Raw genomic sequence first — 17,051 nt, 5'->3', positions numbered from 1 at the left:
TTTCACTCTGCTGTGGAGTGTGCGCTGATCTGCTGTGGAGTGTGCGCTGATATGAAACGTCCTGGCAGATTAGAACTGGGTGCCGGACCGAGACTTGAACTAGGGACCTTTACCTTTCGTGGGCAAGTGCTCTATCAACTGAACTGCCCAAGCACTATTCTGAATGAATGTATTCAGCACAGTTCAATAAAGAGAGCTCAAAAATGCAGTGCCTTAAGTGACAGATGTGATTACATTGACAACAAAAATGACATTTAGTTAAAGAGTTAGGCGCTGGAAAAGTATACTAAGTACAGAAAATCGAGGAGACTAAAATAATATTTAATATGTTCGAGGGCCTTACTGCTCTGATCCATATTATAATCAATACGAACTCCACTTACTTTCAGCACAGAGCCGATATCGACACAGTTGGGCGTTCCGTGTTCGATGAAAAATGTGTGGTGTATTCTGTACATGTGTATTTCCTCCAAGAGTTCTTGCAATCAGTTCCTCGTCTGAGACAATAGGGCAGAATACACTTGGTATTCACGTATCTCCCGATGAAGAAGTTTTGCAGGGCTAAGTCAGGGGATCCTACAGATAATTTGCTGATCCTTCCTGAGCGATATGCCGAGTGCCGAAAGTACGGTTTGATGGAGCTCGTTCTCGTTCTTCAACAAGCGCTGGGACTCCATCGAGGTGGAACCACATCCTACCTCCGACACGTACTACCGATACCTCCTCCGATAACGGTGGCGGCAGCTCTTGCAAGAACACTCCGTACATTCACCAGTAGAGCCGAGGAGGAAACTTGTAGGTCCCGAGCAAGCAGGCAGTCGAGATATCAGCTCATAACGCTCGCAGTACAGTTAACCAGAACACAAGCCTATTATCCAAACAAACACTCCTAAAATTCCTGCAATTTAAATCATTTCAGCTTTACACCGTGTCATATATGACTCATAAAGTCCCTGTAATTTGAGCGTGTCCTTTACGATATTTTCACAAAGACTAGTACTGTTTTACAGACTGAAAGCAGCTTTCAACAAATAATTCCACAGCTACAGACAGAGAGTCATACAGTGCTGACTCGCAGTAAATGTCTATAGAGCAACCTCAGCTTGGGGAAATGTCGATCAGAAGAAACACGAATATTCTGATTACTTCCGGCTTCTAAATTCCGGCTTCTAAATTCCACTTTTATTCATCTACTGCCACGATCCATTTAGACGAGTTTTATGTAAAACATTGAAAACAATCATTAGCAGCCACCAGCATCGAACACATAAAATACCAAAACTTTTTGCTCTGATGGTGTGTGTACATGCAGATTACAGTGGAATTTTGACACAGACTGGTTTACACCTTCTATTTGCATCCTTCAACAACTTTAAAACTTTATCCCACCTATCCTATAAAGAATCAGTACTGCCCGGACTTTGCCGTCTGTGATCAATGTGGATGTCCTTTCTTCACGATCACCGTAATCAACTCTGTGCGGCCTTGGCCTAATGATTGGCAGTGGGTGGCAGCACAATGCACCTAATATGAAAAACGTATATGTCTTTGAGGGTATCCAGATACTTTTGATCACATAGTGTAGAATATGTACCGGAGCAGAAAGGTGACTGAAGGAAACATACAACATGCACTCTCTTCTGACAATTTTACACTCTCGTTGCATTTGGCATATCACGTGTAACTTAGATTTTGAAATTCCCTTCTATAAGTGCTGCAGGGAAGAATATTCCTGATTTTTATGCAAGCTTGGACGAATGTCAATAGACACACAATAACATATAATGATTATTTAATATTCTAAGCACCGACGAAACAAATCGTTACAACAATAAACTCGTTGAGGAGAAGCAGCCACTACATTTTCTCCAAACAGAGGTTCTGAATATAATTTATTTACAGAATGGTTTCAAAACTGTTGTATTAGGTTATAACATTCGCTCATTTTCTTATGCATTGGAAACAAACAGTACAGTTTCATCAGCAAAATGAGAGTGCTTCAGACATGTTCCATTAATACGTTTTCCTTCTCCCTGTTTTAGGGATAGTAAAACTTCAACTGATGAGAGCAGTTTCTAACCCCCTTTTAACCTAAAGTTTTGCTGTATGGACGGAGGCAAATTAATACTTTGATATAAAATAGTTGAGGCCTTCGTGGCCACTTGTTGACGTGTTGGCGGTTGGACTTTGTCTAGTGATCTTTGCCACCAGCAGAGAAGGCGAATCTTTCACAGTACCATCCGCTCGAGCTGGTGGAACGTCATAAAAATCATTAAACAAACGGCTGAATATCTCGAGGCAAAAACTAACAGGCAACACCATTGACAAATAAAAGGGTCGTTTGGTAAATAATGTTCCACAGATTTTTTTCTCACATCATATTTTTTCTTAAGAAATAGAATTTGGAGACGATACCAATAAAAATTCGTTTTACAAGTATTATTTTTGTGCAGGGACTCCATCACGTTCTGTGGTCTTACGCTAGATCCGTGTACAGCATGTATTACCTGTTGGTGGAAGCTGCTGTCCTGGGACCGTAGCACGGCATACGTTTCTCTCTCATCATCATTAAACGTTGTCTCGTGTAGAGATCTCTTAAATAGTGCAAACAAATGGAAGTCCTAGAGAATCAGGTCTAGTCTATAGGGGGTATGAGGCAATGATGTCCATTCCGATTTGGCAAAGTGTTCCCTGGATTTAGGGCGTCAGGGCTAGTCTATAGATTGGATGAGGCAATGGTGTCAATCCAGATCTGGCAAAGTGTTTTCCTGGGTTGAGGGACGTGTGTGATAATGCATGGCGGTAATGGCACAAGATTCCTTTCGGGTTCTTGTCTGACCTAGGAAGTGGAAAATGGTTGTTGAGTTTATTCAGAGTCTTCACTTACGCCTCAAATTTTTGATTGGTCATTTTGCAAGTATATCCTCGAATATTTCACTATCTCAGAAGAGTGCCATCATGACATCACTTCCAATACTCACTGTCGGTTGTCGACTTGCGATGTGCCGGTCTCCACGAATACTTCCACGAGGTTCGCTACTTCGGAAGCGCTGCCTGTGACACTCCTTTCCGAACGTGGGCAGTCGTGGAACTTAATTTCAGCACTTTCTGACGCTCCGACTCTATTTACCCTTCGTAAAATTGCATTATTGTCGTACATACCATTCGCACACGTATAGAAGGAAATCAAATGAACGCCTTAAAGGATGTAATCGTGTATACAGTGTGTAACAAGTATAAGTGAAGGTGTTTTTATCTGTGGTACCTAAAAGTGTACACACAGCAGTGTGATGGTTGTCTTTTCCGTGTGTCGAACGGTCTTCCCACAAACACTTCACAAACTTTACGACCTTCTGTTGTGCAAGGTCCTAAATTCATCAGTAAGTGATACTTCAACAATTGACCTGCTGCCCAAGAGGAAATAAAGATCAATTCCTTGCTATTGCCACATACAGGGTGAAGCGAAATTCGCGCACTCGAGCTTCGCATCGCCACTCCTCACATGCCAGCGATAAAAAATGTCTCTCCCAAAATTTCATCTGGCGGAGTATATCTGGCAGATAAAGGACGTTAAAGAGTGGCAATCTGGCAACACCGTAACAACACGTATAGTAAGTACATCAAAGAGGAATCTGGAATCCTGCTCCACAGTTGGCGCAGTGGATAGAGTTCTGGGTTACCATGCAGGAATATACACCGCTTCTTATGTCAAATGTGGCCTAAATTTATAAGATTTTGTTACGATAAACGCAACAAATACGTGGTTAGGCAAATGACAAATACAGAGTAGAAATAATTAATGGGACCATGATAATAACACACACAAATAGTAACTGAGTTTGGGCATTGTTTGCAAAGCACGTTGCTAGTCTAACGGTAACGTGAGACCCTAAGGAAATGTAATGGATCTGAACAAGACAAGAATAATAGTTGGTACTAATCAATGTGATCATTAGAGGAGGGTACAAAGAAAATAGGTTTCACTTCCAGTAGGGGAAGTGGTGCGAATACATTCGAGCCCATGACTTGGAAAGGTCATCTTCCCAAGTTGACCAAAGTTCCATTTCTGCGATTGTCGTATGTATATGCAAATTTAAGAACCTTCAACATCGTAGCGCGTCAGCAGTCGTTAATATATTAAAAAACTAAAAACCCGCCTCGATTGCGAAAAAAGCACCTGGTGTTAAGTGTTAACCCAGGTTTCGGCGCAGATAACTACACCTTCTTCAGAACAACAATAAAACCGACAAGCGCCTAAGAAGACCTTTGTCAATGATTCTTTTTCGTTTATAAATGTATAACTATGGTGTCTTTTAATCATTGACAAAGTTCTTCTTAGGCACTTGTACGTTATATTGTTGTTCTGAAGAAGGTGTAGTTAGCTACGCCGAAGCCTGGGTTAACACTTTACACTAGGTGCTTTTTCCGCAATCGAGGCGGGTTTTTAGTTTTTTAATATTTAGTACACCCAAATGTTTTCCAGAGGACCCACAGAAATCGCTGTTGGCGATTAAGGTGTCAGATACCGTACCATTTGGACTACATTTACCAAATAAAAAACAGATGCTTGAACACTGGATCGAATCCTTGACCTCCTGCATGCTAACCGAAAACTGTATCCACTGCAACAACGGTACCGCCAAAGTACAATAGGTTGACAGAACTAGTTACCATACATGTGGTTACAGTGTTGCCAGATTGCCACTATTTAACGTCCTTTTTCTGCCGGATGTACTCGCCGGACGAAATTTTGTGGCAGACATTTTTTTTAAACACTGGCATGTGAGGAGTCACGCAGCGAAGCCTGAGTGCGCGAATTTCACTTCACCCTGTATATTTGGAGGTACTACCCAGCCTAAAGACGTACGACTTATAACAAATGTAGTTTTTAGTTTGTAAACGACGTAAATACTGTTGTCATGCTGTTAATTTGACCGTCCTCAGTCATATCCGCACTTATACCCGTCGCATCCCGTATGTTCTAATGGAGTGGTGTATGTGACGGTACTCACCCCTGACGACCAGGTGGAGCGCGTGGCGGCCCTTGCCGCGGTCGTTCTCGGCCGTGAGGTAGTACTGGCGTTGGTCGGCGGGCGACACCTCTCGGACGCGAAGTCGCGCCTCGTAGCAGTCTTCTCGCACGTCCTGCAGCACACAGCAACAAGGCGGAAGGTTCAGTCACTCTGCAGCAGAGCTGTGAGTGACGCCAGTAGGTAGGCGGCTTTTGATAATACACAGGGTAGTTCACAACTACGTCCAGGGTTTTAAGAAGGCGACTGCGCGTAAAGGCAAGTGTAAAGCAAGCAGACACATATCAATGGAGATAATATCTCTCCAAGTTTTTAACTCACATTACAAGTGCTCACTACGGGAACTGTTAGTGGCATAGCAAACGTCAATACGATAAACTCTTGCCACATACGTCACAACACATCACGGTCGATGTCAATGACGACATTAATTATCTTCCCTTACCGCTTTCCCAAATTAAGTGGCAAAGAAAAATAATCCATAAACCTATGATGAAGACATTCCGCAACCGAAAATAACTTTTAGAGAATCACAAATGCGTTCGACAATCTTCTGTGATTGTCCTTTGCCCTAGTTTCCCACGTTATGAAGATTCATCTTCCCAGTCACATGGAACATAGATTTGTCACTGAAAAGACAAACCAAGTAATTTTCCTCCCGTAGCCACAGCAAGCCTTTGCAAAAGTAAAATGGAAATTTGTGGTATGGTCTTACGGGACCAAACTGCTGAGGCCATCGGTCCCTAAGCCCAGATACTGTTTAATCTAACTTAAACTAACTTACGCTATGGACAACACACACACCCATACCCGAGGGAGGACTCGAACCTCCTACGGGGAGTGCCGCACTGACAGTGGCAAGGCGCCTAAGACCACGCGGCTACCTTGCGCGGTTCAAAAATGGTTCAAATGGCTCTGAGCACTATGCGACTTACCTTCTGAGGTCATCAGTCGCCTAGAACTTAAGACTAATTAGACCTAACTAACCTAAGGACATAACACACATCCATGCCCGAGGCAGGATCCGAACCTGCGACCGTAGCGGTCACGCGGTTCCAGACTGAAGCGCCTTTAACCGCACAGCCACACCGGACGGCCCCCTTGCGCGGTCTTTGCGAAAGTCAGAATGAAAATGCAACAACTGCAGACAGTTTGGTTTCACAACAAAACATTTCCGTACAATTCTAAGAATTTTTAGCACACTGCAGCCCCGTCAGCAACGGTGATGGACTAATATTTTGAACAATCATCCTCATTTTCACAAATTTTCTGGTCTTTACCAGGTTTCGGCTACATTAATCTAGCCTTCTTCAGAAGCATAAAATTACTATAACATGCCAGAGTAAGGCACAGTCAGCATTAACATGAAAACCTATAGTACCGTGGTACCACGTCGAATTAAAACTACTTAGGTGAAGGACAACCCCGGCATCTCTTCACCACGCGGTCGTTGGCAGTGGCAACTACATTGGCACTGACCGTTGCACGCGGAACTGCACTGAGCACATAGCAACTCGTGTGCGTGCGCTTACGGAGAGTCAAGGCTGAATAACATTGGTTGTCTGTATATCACGTATTGGGAGCTGATAACAGTAATTGTAAGCGAAGTAAGCTTTATGTGATGAAGTCCATGTGTGTATTAACTATACGTAAATTGTATTAAATGGTAGGAAATTTACTTGGTTGGGTATATAAAGTTCAAGGACAACCTTTACGACTTTAAGCACATATGGTCATCGTGTAAAGTATCCCCACCGAACATGCCTAATAGCGAGCACCTTACTTGTCTCACATATTTAAAACCTCAGTCATTATCTATAGTTTAATTAGGGTGTAACTGGGCGTACAACGCCCCTGTCATCATAGTTAACTAGTATTGACCGACATAGGTCAAGCCTTTTAGTTAAAGTGTGACGGATGGTACTGCTCTGCTTCAGGACTGCTACTGTCGCAGTCATATGTTATTCGACACTTTCTTTGAGTTGTCAAGGCTGTACGCCTGGTTCTTTAGGAAGGAGTAGAAGTTTGTGATGTCTGAAGATGGGTGTAATCCCGAAACGCGTAACATGTTCTAATAAAAGATTCAATTGAACATCTCATGACTTTATTGCGATTGTACAGCATTGGTGGCCAATTTATAACAATAAAATGATCGCAGGCCTCAGACGGGATTTTATGTCCTGTATATCACTTTATTTTGTATGTTCGTCCAGTATATACTTTTCATTTTCGTTATGTTTTCTTTTCATAAGACTTCCTAACTCAAATTCTACGGACTGCACCTGATGATGAAACTAAATTCCTGCAAAATCGGCGATTCTATAAATAAAGGACTTCCAGCTATAGCTCTTTAAAAAAATGAAAAAAATAAAAAATGACTATATTTTGTTTTAATTTAATTGTATTGTAGATTTTCCACATGTCCTTTTCTTGTTTCCGTTTGTGTTAGTTTTATAGCACGCAGTGTATGGCTTCATGCTACCCGATGAAATTTTATGATTATACTTTCTAATCTTTTATTAATATAGACTGTTCACAACGTGTTAAGTTATTATTTTATAAATTATTTCTGTAACATACATTTATATCACAGTAAAAAAAGTCCCAATCCGATGACTCACGCTGCTCCTATAGGCCACTGTCCTAGCTTATGCTGTAGCTGCAAGTACCCATTAGTAATAGTTTACGTTTTCCCATAAAGTGATGTTTACGCTACATAATACTATATTGCCATGTTTATATAATATGTGGTCAGTTACTTACATGCACTTCTTATTGTAATGCAAGACTTGTGGACGCAGTAAGTTATCTACCTTCGAACAGGTTTGGAAATTTGTTAAGTCTTTATTGCTATCTACTGTAACGCCCACTGCATTTCGTTCCTCAGCATGGTTTTATAATGGACCAGTCTTCCGAAAGTAGTCATCAATTAATAAATAAAACGTTCTTAAGAAGTTAATTGTTTCTTTACCCAAGTCTTAGGATCTTATGCTTCCTATAAAAAAGATAATTAACCCACTTTATGTTGTGAAACTACACACATAAAAACAAAATGTTTTGAATTTGCCTGGTTCCCAGAACTCTTCAAGATAGACGTTGACTGTGGATATTGTATCACAGACACAGTCCCTTTAACTGTTCAGAGATGTCACCAAACCCGCGCAGCGCCTATTAGACGGAGGGGGTCCGACAGCCGATCAGTTCCAGTCGTTCCTCCATGAATGAGGTAGACAGCTCATGTTGTCTGTAGTTCAACCATGCCTACACCGCGGTTAGATCGTGTCCGCATTGTTACTTTGTGCCAGGAAGTGTCCAGGCGTCTCGGGGTAATCCAAAGCGATGTTGTTCGCACATGGAGGAGATACAGAGAAACAGGAACTGTCGATTTCATGCCTGGCTCAGCTCGACAAAGGGCTACTACTGCAGTGAATGACCGCTTCCTACGAATTACAACTCGGAGGAATCCTGACAGCAACGTCACCACTTTGAGTAATACTTTTCGTGCAGCCACAGGACGTCGTGTTACGACTCAAACTGTGCACAATAGGCTGCATGATGCGCAACTTCACTACCGATGTCCACGGCGAGGTCCGTCTTTGCAACCACGACACCATGCAGCGCGGTATAGATGGGCCCAACGACATGCCGAATCGACCACTCAGGACTGACATCACGTTCTCTTCACCGCTGAGTGTCGCGTATGTCTCCAACCAGGCAACTCGGTCATGCTGAACGCCTTAGACACACTGTCCAGCGAGTGGAGCAAGGGAGAGGTTCCTTCCTGTTTTGGGGTGGTGGTATGTGCGGCCGACGTACGCCGCTGGTGGCCATGGAAGATGCCATAACGGCTGTACGACACGTGAATGCCATCCTCCGACCGACAGTGCAACCATATCGGCAGCATATTGGTGAGGCATTAGTCCTTATGCACGAAAATTCGCGCCTCCCATCATGCACGTCTTGTGAACGACTTCCTTCAGGATGAAGACATCGCGCGACTAGAGTGGCCATCATGTCCTACAGACATGAACCCTATCGAACATGCCTGGGATAGATTGAAAAGGGCTTTTTATGGACGACGTGACCCACCATCCACACATGGATCTACGCCGAATCGCCGTCGAGGAGTGGAACAGTCTGGACCAACAGTGCCTTCATGAACTTGTGGATAGTATGCCACGACGAGTACAGGCATGCATCAATCCAAGAGGATGTGCTACTGGGTATCAGAGGTACCGGCGTGTACCGCATTCTGGACCACCACCTCTGAAAATCTCGCTGTATGGTGGCACAGTAAAAAGGGCGGAAAAGATGTTTTATATTTGCCTCTATTCCAATTTTGTGTACAGATTCCAGATCTCTCGGAAACGAGGTGATGCAAAACTATTTTTGAAGCGGTTTATAATTAATATTTACAGTTATTATTATTGTTAATGCTAATACACGAAGTTTTTATATATAGGCTATTCTTTTTCCCTGTTGTGTTTTTCGTAATTAGTGTGAAGCTGGAACCAGAATATAAAGAACGTATTCTACAGGTACCACACACACACACACACACACACACACACACACACACACACACACAGACACACACACAAACAATTACGACCTACCCCAACACTTCAAGATCCTAGGTATCATCGTTTTCATTAAGCACATTCTCTGCCTTACGGTTCAGAAGCGAGTGACACTGAACTACTGTATACCACTCGCTTCTGAAGAAGGCCAAATTATTTTGGCTGAAACCTGGGTAAAATTTGGTTTCTATTTGCAAATGAGGCTAATGTGTTACATGTCCATTTATCACAGTTGCTGACAGGGCAGCACAATGCTAAAAATTCAGATAAAACTGTCTCTTCACTTCAGGCATGTCGCAGTAGTAGTAGTAGTCCTGTTAAGTCACGTCTGTCAAGCTTGATCTTATAGTTTGTTAAGCATTTCTGTTTAGACGTTGGCCTATCTGGGCCATATATTTAGCAAGGCATCTACGAACTATGGGGAAATAACAAATTATGGTATCCCTCGATGTGACTTGCAGAAAATGGTGTCCTCCCACTATTCAGTTCATGCAAAACTGTTGAAAACTTCTTCATTGTAAAATTTTTAAAATGTGCATTGTTTCAACGAACATCTACTTGTGTTTTGGCGGTAAGGCCGGATGGATTCTAGAATCCTCGGTGTCAGTTTTACAAATGGTTCAAATGGCTCTGAGCAATATGGGACTTAACATCTGAGGTAATCAGTCCCCTAGATAGTAGAACTACTTAAACCTAACTAACCTAAGGACATCTCACTCATCCATGCTCGAGGCAGGATTCGTACCTGCGACCGTAGCGGTCGCGCGATTTAAGACTGAAGCACCTAGAACCACTCGGCCACTGCGGCCGTCTCAGTTTTACAGACTGGAATGCTGAAACCATGGACCATGAGGTTACGCTGGGCCATTCCTCTAAGACCCTCCAGACTTACGAAAAAATGGGTGTCAGTGAAGCTGTAGAGCATTCCCACAGTAATTAAATATTGTGTTTTTGGCCCATATGGAAGTGAATATCAGAGATATAGGAGACGTAGCTTTCCGCAAATGTTCACATGTACAGTGTAATGGTACAGAACTGATAAAGCTGTTTCACTCCAAGATCAACAGATGTTAGGAGCACGCGTACTGGCTACAGTCTGAAAACTGACAACGGTGGCCTCAGAACCTCATCTTTCTTAGCGTCTCAAATGTGTTCCTAAGCTGTTAAAGTTTATGGTTGCTGGTTTACCTTCAGAAGTTTGGTGCCAAGCAAAATGTAGTGAAAGTACGGGATCGTCCCTTCGTTGTTAGCGGTGAAGAGATGGACTACTTACGTCGGCGAGAGGGTCGGCCTCGTAGCGGCCCAGCGAGGTGCCCTCCCTGAGCTGCTGGCTGCCCCACTCCCAGGAGACGCGGTCTGGCCGTGGGTCTCCGCACACCACCAGCGTCAGCAGAGCGTCCTCGCCGCGGGACACCACCACCTCGTCACCGCCGAGCACCTGCGGCGCTCCTGCGCACACAACAAAAGACAACTCACTCTCTCACTGCATTTCTAGCGTGCCCTTCTCCGACAGGAAACAAACCAATTTACCATGCTCTCATTCAGCCAGTGAAGTGAGCTGCAGCACTGAGAGTTTCCCATATATATAACTATACAGTCTGGCACCATCTCAACATCAAAGACAAGGGAATAAACAATCTTCAGTTTATACTGTCATTACATGTCATGAGCAAAACAAGGTGGCACAGGATGGTGACTTGCAAGGTCAGTTTGCTATTATCCAGCATGAGTGAGACCTTGTAAGGACATTGAATATACAGTCACTGAAGACTTGAGATGCAGCAGGAGGCACAAACTCGCACTGCTATAGCGAAAGAGGCATTCAATAGAAGTAGGGGATTATTATGTGATAAATAAACAAACGCATTAAAGTATCAGGTTTAACTCACCTTTCCCAGTCTCAAACATGTATGCAGACTGAAGTGGTGAATGAAAATTCGTACAAGGGGTGGGACTGGAAACGAGGCTGATGTTCTAACCACCACGCAACCCTAGAACAGTGGCTTTACACGAACTACACTCCTCCATCCAAATTCCCATTACGCCTCAGCCGTCATGGTTTTTCCCCTAAGCTCGAACAGCACGGCAAACGCTCTCGAATTATACAGGAATAGCAGTTCAAAAGATTGCACACAAATTGCACTATCCCATCCTGCACTCAACAAAAGGAGAACTGTCTTGCATGCAGCAATTTTGGAACTGGTTTGGAATAATATGGCGTTCCATCCTCGTGAGAGATGTTACACATAGGTCAGTCAGTCACGTTAATGATAAATGACCACATTCACTGATCAGTGTAATGGACTATTACGTTAATGTGTATCTGTGTCACAACTGGTAGCAGATGCGCAAGAGTGAATTCGGCAGTTTACCGATATGATTCGTAAGTCGTAGCAAGACGTATAAGGTACAGCGTCACCACTTAAAAGTATTTGCACCAATGGTGAACATGAAATGTAGTGCATGACTATTACTTACTTAGGTCAGATGAAACAGAATGCAAGAGACTGCTCCCTATGCGTCAAAAATAACCATCCACTCATCGTGTGAAAGATAGAGCACAGAATTACCAACAACAAATTATAAAATATTGAAAATATTTCTATCAAATTCAGGATCACTGACACCATTGCTCATAACATTTCTCTCTGGTAAAATGAAAGGCGAATACCTTTGTTGTGAGAACGTCTTTAGGATATTCAGCAAAACAATACCTGTTGTACAATATATACATACGATTAGATTTATATTTGTACTGATTGGAACGAAGTTTTTCGCGACAGCACTTATGTGTAAAACTTTCTCGGTATTCTTGCCGCGTTAGTTCTGGATAAAATCTCGAGCTTTCGACGATTATGTCTATCGTTACCGTCATGAGCTGACGATGACGATGGAGGTAATCGACGAAAGCTCGAGATTTATCCAGAACTGACGCGGCAAGAATAACGAGAATGTTTTACATATTTGTACTGACGCTAGCTCGCTGTATATCAATATACCATCGAATGCGACCTGATGATGTAATATATGTTGAAAGAGGTAGCCGATCAATGTATTGGCTCTAGGTGGACCAGCAACATATTTTACAGGCACGAAAGAAGGGACTTCAAATTCTTAGATGTACTGGAGACATGATTTCGGTGTACGATGAAATAATGCGAGTCTTCGTAAGACTTTGTCTAGAGACATGAGTTATAGGACACGAAATTATCTTTTCTTCCAATGACTGGGCTGACTCTTTTTATATCTGAAAGAGATGAAATTTTACCTGTCTTGTTAGATGCGATTTGTACAAAGTTATCCTTCCAGATTCTTCACACTGGAGAAAATTATAAGGGGCAGGATTCCATCATACAATAAATGACATTGAATATTTTCTGAATCTATTTGGCCACAATAATAATGTGCGGAAGAACTGACGTTCGTCTTTAGTGTCAAGATGGCTTGTTACCTCAGAAAATTTGCCATTTAAACTAACGATCGGCATAGTATTATATCAATTTAGAAAATGATTGACGTTCGTCGTTCGACCCATGAAATGCTTTATTGCACTGTAGCGCAACACGGTACAATTTTCTGTAGTTGCGTCTTATTTCAATCAAATGTCACTAACAAGAAGGTTTCTCAGCGTACAACTTTCAGTTTTGTATTTTTATAACTTTATGGTACAGAGTAAACCGATTAATACCAATATACTAGTAAAATTCATAGTTAAATAAAGTTGTCATTATACTTCTGGAATTTCGTTTGGTTCTCTCCTGCTACGTAATCTTGCTGCTAGATAGATACAGCTTCGAAGTCCATAGCCTTCACTATCAGGAAATTATAGTTTAAAGAAAATCTGGCTAGGAGAATAAATGGTAATCAAATTTTTCTTACATATCTGGACTGCGAGGTTGTGGAGTCTAATATCAATCCTTCAAAGCATTTAAATACAGTTCTCAAACCTTCTCAATAAAATCGACTTTTAAGTTTTACGACCATCGTTAATATCCCACAGCAAGTCTGTTTGCTTCGACGCTCTCTGTGGTTCTGAGGTAGAATATTCACCTGTACTGTGGGTGGTCCTGTTTCATTACCCAGCTACATAGGAGCTTATTCTACGAGCAATCCCATCAAAATGAAAGCACAAAAATTTGTAATGTTTTTGATTTACACACTTTATTAAGAACCTTCTAAAAAGATCGGCGGTTAAGAAATTTTATTTGCGATGAACACTGGTTGGGTGTGAAAAGTAATTGGAGATGCTACATGTATTTTTAAAAAAAATGACAATTGGATATGTGTTAATAAGTATATATGTGATGAATTTTTATTTAAATGACTCAGAAAAAAACGGAAAAAAGACAATAACAGAAATAAGACTGGAACGAGAAATTAGCAGTCTCGAGCGCTAGCGACTTTTTCTCCATTTTTATGTATTTTACGCTCCTCGGAAATGTTCGTAGAACATGTAATTTCGTTTAAAAATTTTCGTCGTCCCGGATTCCAATCAGCCGGCGACAACTTTACCACAGAGCTCCCTCTCGAGAAATTGACCTTACTATAGGTTACTAAATTTGCTCGGGAAACTTCAAACTCGATTCTCTTGAGGATTTTTGGGAGCTGGATAACATCCACCATAGCAGTGGTGGGTGGCTGTTTGAGTTCGGAATATAACGTACTATTATTAATACAAAAACTTACAACAACCCGACTGCCATATGTTCTTCCTGTCAAATGTTCAAATGTGTGTGAAACCCTAAGGGACCAAACTGCTGAGTTCATCGGTCCCTAGACTTATACACTACTTAGACTAACTTAAACGAACTTATGCTGAAAGCAACATACACACCCATGCCCGAGGGACGACTCGAACCTCTGGCGGGAGGGGCCGCGGAATCCGTGGCACGGCACCTCTAACCGGGCGGCCACTCAGCGCGGCGTTCTCCTTGCCAGTAATAATTTCTGTTGCCTTTTCAATTTTATCTGTTCTTTTTCTCACTGACCCTTTCATTACTTCTTAGATTGCATTGCAGAAAATCTCACAATACGTTCCACCTGATGAATAGTGACCACTACTAGCACTGCCATTTACAAATGGAGTAAGGATTTCAAGAGCCGAGAGCTTTAGTACGGGATGGAGGGAAATTTAAGGAATACCAGTTTTCGTAAAATTAAAGGCAGTTTAAGTTTTCATGTAGAAACACAATTTGCCATGAAAAAGGCACTGATTTTATTTGCTAGAGTAAACCATATTTTGAAATGGAGTGTGTTTACAGTTATCCGTTCTTTGTTTCTAGTATACTTCTTAAGAGGTAAAGCCTACTCGACAATTTATCGTTAGGTGCACGTATAACAGTAATAATTTACATACGTTTTTACACTGAGTGATACAATAATTATTGGATAGCATTTGCTATTTATTTTTTGTAATACATTTAATCAACCAATGCACGCTTAGGTAATATAGCACCACCATGGCTGGATGCGTAATATAATAGTACAGTATTATGTGTTTATTTTTATTATATTCACACCGTTCCAAATATAGTAAAAGATATAGAAACACAAACAGGGAAAAGCATCAGTCCACAATTTAGACGCCTGTGCCGTATAAAAGATTAAAGGAAAGGAATGGAGGATCAGTGAACAGGGAAAGTCGGTAAAGAAAGCCAATTTTAATAATTATAAGAGGAAAGGTAAGTTTTCATCATCTCAATCAGAAGTTGACATGACGAACTTATGTGACGACAACAAGTAGATGATATGGATGTTAATCTGAAACGAAATACTTGTTAATGTGTCGACGAATTTTGAAAAATATGGAGAAGTACTGTAGCCATTCGCAACGAGGTGGATGGAACAGTCCACGTAATTATTTTTGTGACTTTTTTTACGTCGACATTGGATTTTTGACGTTTTGATTAAATATGTTACACACTTGACTTAATACTTTTTTGTATGTTTTATATACGTGATAAGTCTTATCGCAAACTACTGTCGCATTTGTATTTACAGCAGTTAGCATTATCGTTGATAATTAGCCCATTTTCTGATATATTAAAGGGACCAAAAGAGATAGTAGCAAAAAGGCATCTTACATAACTAATCTGACATACACATGTGATAAATATATGTACGTGTAAACGATATCCGTTGCAAGTGGAGAGCTACCCATCAGCTACATGCGCTGCTCTCGGCCTCCTTACATGACTAACGTATGAACATTCAAAGGCAGAAGATATAATGGACAATGGCCGAGCACGCTGCGAGTGTTCTTCAACCAAGAAAAATAATGCCCTCTCTTAGAGTAATCGCAAAAGAAGCACACCAATACGGAAGAGTGACGAAAATAAGTTCGGGGTGCGATCTGCGAGATATTTAAATATTATATATAGACCATAATTATTTTTGTATTTTTGTAACTGTTCGGACTGAAAATCCCGCCCACACTCCTTTATAATTCCATTTCTGAAAATGATCTAAATTTGAACTAAACGGTTAGTCGTTGTAAACAAGCGACAGTAGACTTAATTACCAAAGCCCACACTCTTTTATAATTCCAGGTCTGAAGACGATCTAAATTTGAACTAAAGCGCTAATGTTTGTAAACACAAAATCGACAATAGACTTAAATACCAAACATTAGTATAACAGTTGCCTTGCATACATACAAAAATATGGAAGCACCAAAGATACAACAGATTACGACGCCTAATATATGTAGGAAACTTGGCGTTCAAGATAGCTTACAGCCGTCTCGGAATTCATATGTATATGTATTGTATAGTTTTCAAGGGAATTTTATACCACCCTCCCTGCAAAATAGTGGGAAGTTCAGGTAACGACGAAGAAGGCCGATAACAATCAAGCACCCTTCTCCCCAATAGTACTGAGATCTAATGACTATGGTGGCCAGGGGAGAGGGGACAGTTTGTGCTCACGAAACAAGTCCTGGACAAATTGGGCGGTGTGAATCTGAGGCCTGTCGTCGTGGAACGCAACATCATTAGCAACACTGTACCGTGGGATGAACCTGATCAGCCAAAATAGTCACATATACCTCGGAAATAATGCCATCTTGTAGAATTCGGTGGCGCTTATGGTTGGTTGGTTGGTTTTGGGGAAGGAGACCAGACAGCGAGGTCATCGGTCTCATCGGATTAGGGAAGGATGGGGAAGGAAGTCGGCCGTGCCCTTTCAAAGGAACCATCCCGGCATTTGCCTGGAGCGATTTAGGGAAATCACGGGAAACCTATATCAGGATGGCCGGACGCGGGATTGAACCGTCGTCCTCCCGAATGCGAGTCCAGTGTCTACCCACTGCGCCACCTCGCTCGGTGCGCTTATGGGATAGGACGATATAGCTGCACAAATAATCACCCACCCTCGCCGTGTTTCACTCTTGGAACGTAAATTCGTCCAGAAATTGAAAACAGTGTGAAACAAGACTTAACAG

The 17,051-nt window shown here is 41.9% G+C and overlaps 1 protein-coding gene across 1 annotated transcript in view; it reads right to left on the bottom strand.

The window, feature by feature from the left end:
- The window catches only part of LOC126088250 (irregular chiasm C-roughest protein), a 379,377-nt gene that overhangs the window by 21,778 nt on the left and 340,548 nt on the right, over positions 1–17,051 (bottom strand). Inside the window, exons 9-10 of the mRNA XM_049906380.1 lie at positions 10,884–11,059; positions 5,013–5,145 (exon numbers count right to left, since the gene is read on the bottom strand). Of these exons, the coding sequence (XP_049762337.1) occupies positions 5,013–5,145; positions 10,884–11,059 (309 nt within the window). The remainder of the gene's footprint in view (positions 1–5,012; positions 5,146–10,883; positions 11,060–17,051) is intronic.

Source organism: Schistocerca cancellata, chromosome 6, assembly GCF_023864275.1.
Source record: "Schistocerca cancellata isolate TAMUIC-IGC-003103 chromosome 6, iqSchCanc2.1, whole genome shotgun sequence".
Lineage (NCBI taxonomy): Eukaryota > Metazoa > Arthropoda > Insecta > Orthoptera > Acrididae > Schistocerca > Schistocerca cancellata.
Note: the sequence above shows the minus strand (reverse complement) of the source record. Positions and strands in the feature narration are given on the sequence as shown.